Below are 6,092 nucleotides of genomic sequence, written 5' to 3'. Positions count from 1 at the left end.
ATTTGTGGGTATAAAGTTTCTTAAGGAAAAAAAAAAGAAAAAAGAATAATCCCAAACTTCACATCGAAGTGGCATTTTAGTAAATTTGCAAACAAAGCAGTGGCATTTATTTTAACCGGCAGGCGACTATGTTTGAGGACCGACCCTGCAATTTTTTTTTGGCGCGCGTATACGCATACTCATCGTCACATATTTATATAATATAAATTATGTATTTTATTTTTGTCGTTAAATTTAACGGCCGATTCCACACTTTTTCAAACGCCTCTCGAAAAACCGTTACCCGCGCTCATATCGTTAAATCCTTGACGGCGAGATTTTTTCTCTTTTGCAATCATTGTTCTTCAAAACCTCCCTCCTCCTACCAGTCCCTATTTGTCTCCTAATTCCCCCGCTGGTATTACTCGCCGGACTTCCCCCGCGGTCGCTACCTCCGCCGCCAGATCGTCACTCCTCCTCTCTTCAACGAACGTTTATTACTCTCTTTTCTTCGCCGTCGTTTTTACCAGCAGAACTACAACTGAAGAAGAAGAAGACGACGACGACAACGACGAAGAAGAAGATCTGCTTTCCGTAGGTTTTCTTTTCTGTTTTTCGTTTAGTGTAACGACGAAGTGATTTGTAGTTTAGCTTTTGCTGTTTTTATTCTCTCTATGGCGAAACGAGGAAATAGTTGTGATTTGTTTTTCTGTTTTCCGTCTGAATTGTTGAAGCGAAGATGAGCATCATTTTTTTTTACTTGCAAGTATATTCGGTTTTTTTGATGGATATACGATTTTGATGCTCTCTGTGTATGAGTTTCCTCCACTAGCTCGGCACGTGGAGGAGGCATTTTCGTCCTGCATGTTCGTTTGGAGATTTTAGGGTTTCAGAGAAGACTTGGAGAAGAAGGTTGAGTGCGGATAGAGCATGCTAGAAGCTTAGGTTGAAGATAGAGTTTTACGTGATTATTATTATTTTACTTTAATATATATAAAATTAGAGTGAGTTTTTTCCCATAGGTGAAGGTTTTACCGACACTGTTTGGAATTTCGCACTGTTCATCTTGTGTTTATGGATAATTATTGGCTAGTTATCACCGGCTTTAGAGGTAGACTGGTAGATTTTACCAAACTAAGAGAGAGAAAGAGAGATATGATAGCCATTGAATTCAGATTTGAGATCAGTTTTACGTACGCTTCTCTCTCTTCTCTCTCTCTAATTTGAGCGTTAGTCTTTCTGAAATTTGAATTGGTTTTTCCATGGATTTCTTGCTTTCAATCAGCTCTATTATTCACATGGGTTTCGAACTACTATTTTTTCTCTTCATGATCTTAAAGTTTTGAGGTTAATTCGGTAGCGATGGTATGTGGGTATGTAGATGTAGTAATTATTGCATTTCGATGCTTTGCAGGTCTAAACGTCAGCTTCAATTTGCTGCCCGGCTCTGATGGTAATTACGATATTGCTTTTTATGGTTTATCGCAATATGGTATATTAACATTGGGAATTTGGGGGACGGAAGCAATTTTATATGGTGTTATTGGAAGTGTGGGTTTTTAAAAAATTAGGTGGATGGAACATAGTTATGGTTTTGAACAGCATGTTGCTCAACAAAGTCGGCGTGATAAGTTAAGAGTTCCGCAGAATTATTTGCGAGTGGGGGAATTATCAAGAAACACTGATGAACAATTGAGTTTTCACAACTCGGAGCATTTGGGGCTCGAGCTGGATCTTGTTAGGATTCAAAGTTTTAACAAGGATGCTATTTTGCCTCATGATCACTTGTCTTCATTATCTTCCGAAATGATCAATTTCTCGAGAGATTCCAATGTTTTATCGCACCAAAGGGACATGATGTTGCGTCAAGAACTGGCAGACCCAGCTCAATGCAGTAGACAAATTGTGACAGATGCTTCTGGTGGAATTGTAAATAATGGTGTTGATTATTGGAAAAGCTCTCATCAAAGCTGTGATTGGGTGGTGAACTGTGGAAGTAATTCTTTTGGAGGTGAAATGTTGAATCAGGAAGTAACTGATTCTACAGTGTATTCACTGAAGCCAACTTGCATTGGATTCCAAACTTCTTCCTCTTTTAACAATCCGTCCAATGAGACATTCAATCAGGATGGACAAAAGCGTATAGGAGGAGAATTGCATTTGCCTCCAATTTACCAAAATACCCTTCAGGATGTTGTTACATCAGCTTCTATTCGAACACAGGGCCTGGAAATGACATCCATTGTGCAGCATAATTTCACTGAAATTAACCAAACTGCCGCTTGTGAAGGCAGTGGGAATGAGCTTGCTCTTCTTCCAGTGTACAGGGATCAGCCAAATGTGTTGCCTTATGACAGTACTGGTTCTTGGAGTGATAGAACTTTCTATAACTGCCGCAGCTGGATTGGTGAATTGGGCTCTATTGCTAGGAAAACCGATGAAGAGTTGAGGACGTTTATGAATGATTCCACTCCACAAGGTCTAGCCCTGTCGCTGTCTTCGAATCCGCCGTCTAAATTACCCACTGCACAGTTTGAAGAATCAGAGGAATTACAGGAAAGTATCACTGTGTTAAAAAATTCCCAAGAATCCAAAGCAGTCAAATCTGAGAGTTTGTGTAGATTACCAAAGCCAACATCTATTGGTAATAAAAATTATGGGAAATCTCTTCAAGATGTGATGGGCGTTCCTGTGAACCCATATAGAAACACCGGCCCTCTTGGTCCCTTTACTGGGTATGCAACCATTTTAAAGAGTTCAAAATTCTTAAAGCCTGCCCAACTGCTGTTAGATGAATTTTGTGGCTCAAATGGTCATTATAAGTTTGTCCAACCATGTGAGGTGTTTGAGAAGACACCTGGGGAAGTTGGTGTCTCAGCAGCCCTTAATGCATTTAGAAATGAGGTTGTTAAGGAAAATAGTTCATGTGCAGATGCCTCTACATTCTGTGGTTCGAATGAATCAAATGTTAGTGGCATTGGAAGCATCTCTTCTGAACATCATCAACCGGAGTATCAGCAAAAGAAAGCAAAACTTCTATATATGCTCGAGGAGGTTTGTATACATTACACCACTTGGTCATAATTTGTTCTATTTGTTCCGTATGGTTTTGATGTAATGCATTATTTCAGTTTCTTACTGCTTGTATTATTGCTAAATGGCGAATTGCTGAAGTTGTCTATCAGGCTCAAAATTCCTAGCTGTACAATGCCAATAAGTTTTAGCTTTTGGCAATTTTCGTTGGCTACTTTGTCCTAGCTATTAGAAACCCGACCATCTAACTTCAAAAGGAGTAATAAATCATTTTCTACCGAATTATTCTCTAACCGAGTTGTTTTTTTTAATATTAAATTTTCACGACTTTTCTTGCTTTCATCATGAGACAAGTTCTTGGATTCATATATCTGTATTAATAAATGCATTTTTTTGTCATGTCTAAACAAGGATGAATTTCAATATCTTCCTGTTGCTGTAGGACAAAAGTACTTAGACAAGCCTTTGTCACTTCTTTTCTGCTTTATTAAAGTAAGGCGCATTCTGATTAAATTATGTCATAATAGGAGAGTCATCTATCCTCGCAAGAGTTGAGAATTGAATATACTGGCCGACACCTCCCTGTTATTTTCTACCCTTATATTGGTTCCATAACTTATTCTACTTTTTGGATTCTAAACTATAATATAATTTTGTATTCAAGTCAAGATGAAGTGTATATAACAAACTACTTCAGCAATTCCATCTTCCAAATCCTTTTTTTATTGCCTTTGACTACTAGTAACATCTACAATGTCTTTACCATCGTATCAAAAGGTTTGCAGAAGATACAAACAATATCATCAGCAAATGCAAATGGTAGTTTCATCCTTCGAATCAGTAGCTGGTCTTAGTTCCGCAACACCCTACATTTCCCTGGCGCTCAAGACAGTCTCAAGACACTTCCGGTCTCTAAAGAATGCCATCTCGGAACAACTGAAGTATTTGAGGAAGGTACTTGGTGAGGATTTGTCATCCCCCTCTGCTGGAACAAGCGGCAGCAAAGGTGATGCAAATTCGGCTAGGTTGAAATACATGGAACAGAGCTTCCAAAAGCAAAAATCTGGCATTGTCAATATTGGATTCCTCGAATCCCAAAATGCATGGAGGCCACAGAGAGGTTTGCCTGAACGTGCTGTGGCAATTCTTAGAGCCTGGCTCTTTGAGCATTTTCTTCACCCGTAAGATCTCTTTTACTCTCTACTACTTCAGAGCTGACTTGAGAAGTTCCTAGCTTTACATGTAATTCGATTACATTTCTGTATCACTTTTTTTTCTTTCTCAGATACCCCACAGACACAGATAAACACATGTTGGCCACTCAAACAGGCCTATCTCGAAACCAGGTAGGGGTCAACTCTTGGTTATTATTTATTAGTACTTTATCAATTAACTAATGTTAAAGGACTGCAATCAGTATAGTAATGTGATTTGGTGGTTAACACAGTTTAATCTAATCAAATCAAGAATCTATTTGTGGGCCTATGACACTTTTTGACTCATTTATTAATCTCTCTTCTTCTTATTTAATTATTATTACTATTAGACTTCTTTTTGGTGGAAAGTGGTGTTTAATTTTGGCTGTTAACACAGTTTGTTCTGCTATTTCATTTCCTTCTGCTTGCTTTGAGATGTAAAAGTAGGACTCCGTAATTTATTGGTATATGAGATTAGAACTTGTAGCTCATAACACCATGTTATTATTGTACAAATATGATGTCTTTTTGTCATGATATCGTAAGGATGACTACACGTGACCACATAATTCAGGTGTCTAATTGGTTCATAAATGCCCGAGTGCGGGTGTGGAAACCAATGGTTGAAGAGATACACATGCTAGAAACCAAGGGCATGGCAGAAATGAACAACAAAAGCCATGATACGAGAGATGGAAGTTCTACATTAGAAAACACAGCCGGTTGGACCAGTAATGAACACCAGCCTCTAAAAAACCATGGTGTTGCAAATGAAATGGCTAGTCATCATTTGCAGTGCCTGGGCATAGATTCCTCGAGTGGTGACAGAAATGAACTCGGCAGCAGAGACCAACAGTGGGATCAAGGAAAACAATCCAAATTGGACAATGGGGTTCAGTCCAACATGGAAGGGGAATTGATGGGGTTTATGCCATATCAGGCCAGTGCAGCTGAGGTTGGAGGACTCGGAGCTGTCTCTCTAACATTAGGCCTTCGCCACCGAGTCGAGAGTGCCCACCATCAACAGCAGCGACATCAATTGCAGCAACAAGATGACCAACTAATACGCCACTATGGAAGCGAAATGATCCATGATTTTGTGGGGTAATTTGGCTCACCAACTTGTCTTTGATGACAAAAGCAGAAGAAAGGGACTATGACGCCATAGTTTAACATATTCCTATTCGATACTAACAATCAGCCCACAAATATCCGTTGGTTTCAAGAACGGAAAATCGGGCTACACATTATCTATCACTGTTGAAGAGAGAAGAGACAGATATTATGATATTTGATTGGGTGGGTGGGGACAACGTGTAGGAAAGTTAGAGTTGTCAGTAGGTTGTTTAAATACCGTTTGGGTATTTAGTTGAACACTGGAAAACTATAACTGTAGAAAAGTTGAATTCTTAAATGAAGTTTTATTTTTCTTGTGAACATAATATTGCAATTATGGAAGAATTTAGGGATAGGGTATATCAGTGCCTTGACGGTTAAGTTACGTTCCGCAGACGGGAATGCTGATGTTTCAGGTATTCTCTCCAGAGTTCAGGTATTCATTTAACACTCTTTGCCACTATTATATTAATGATGATTATAATTTCTGTGAAAACCAACAGATGAAAAAACGTGTGTTTGAAAAGGCATGGCATTCTACAATGAGCAGAGAGGCATTGGTGAGAACTTGGGGGGGCTATAATGAATATATTCTCTTCAGCTTTACTGTAAGTCTCTGCTTTGTACTTTTCCATCTTTTCCAATGCTACTCTGCTTGTGCCTGTTCTTGTCTGTCTCTTCCCTGCATGACTCATACAGAAAACTGAAGGATTGAGCAACCCTATGTTTTAAGAATAATTTTTGTACTTTCAACTGTTACTGGATTTT

The 6,092-nt window shown here is 38.9% G+C and overlaps 1 protein-coding gene across 2 annotated transcripts; it reads left to right on the top strand.

Annotated features, from left to right (window-relative positions):
• Window positions 1-282: 282 nt before the first annotated feature.
• LOC120083414 lies at window positions 283-5,645 on the top strand. 2 transcript variants are annotated; one of them, XM_039039172.1, is made up of 5 exons: window positions 283-573; window positions 1,394-3,033; window positions 3,790-4,193; window positions 4,298-4,358; window positions 4,783-5,645. In XM_039039172.1, the coding sequence occupies exons 2-5, from the start codon at window positions 1,555-1,557 to the stop codon at window positions 5,314-5,316; spliced, it is 2,478 nt and encodes an 825-aa protein (XP_038895100.1). In that variant the 5' UTR covers window positions 283-573; window positions 1,394-1,554; the 3' UTR covers window positions 5,317-5,645. The 2 variants fall into 2 exon arrangements, with proteins under 2 accessions (XP_038895100.1, XP_038895101.1); XM_039039173.1 differs by lacking the exon at window positions 283-573 and adding an exon at window positions 1,052-1,172.
• The last annotated feature ends 447 nt before the right edge of the window (window positions 5,646-6,092 follow it).

Source organism: Benincasa hispida, chromosome 8, assembly GCF_009727055.1.
Source record: "Benincasa hispida cultivar B227 chromosome 8, ASM972705v1, whole genome shotgun sequence".
Classification (NCBI taxonomy): domain Eukaryota; kingdom Viridiplantae; phylum Streptophyta; class Magnoliopsida; order Cucurbitales; family Cucurbitaceae; genus Benincasa; species Benincasa hispida.
This window is presented reverse-complemented; position numbering and strand designations above follow the sequence as displayed.

What these genes read in the sequence shown, in the direction of transcription:
- LOC120083414 (XM_039039172.1), top strand. Translation starts at nt 1,555, where the DNA reads ATGGAACATAGTTATGGTTTTGAACAGCATGTTGCTCAACAAAGTCGG. An exon ending in TTCTATATATGCTCGAGGAG is followed by an intron (nt 3,034 to 3,789) that starts GTTTGTATACAT and finishes TCGTATCAAAAG; the next exon opens with GTTTGCAGAAGATACAAACA. An exon ending in TTTGAGCATTTTCTTCACCC is followed by an intron (nt 4,194 to 4,297) that starts GTAAGATCTCTT and finishes TTTCTTTCTCAG; the next exon opens with ATACCCCACAGACACAGATA.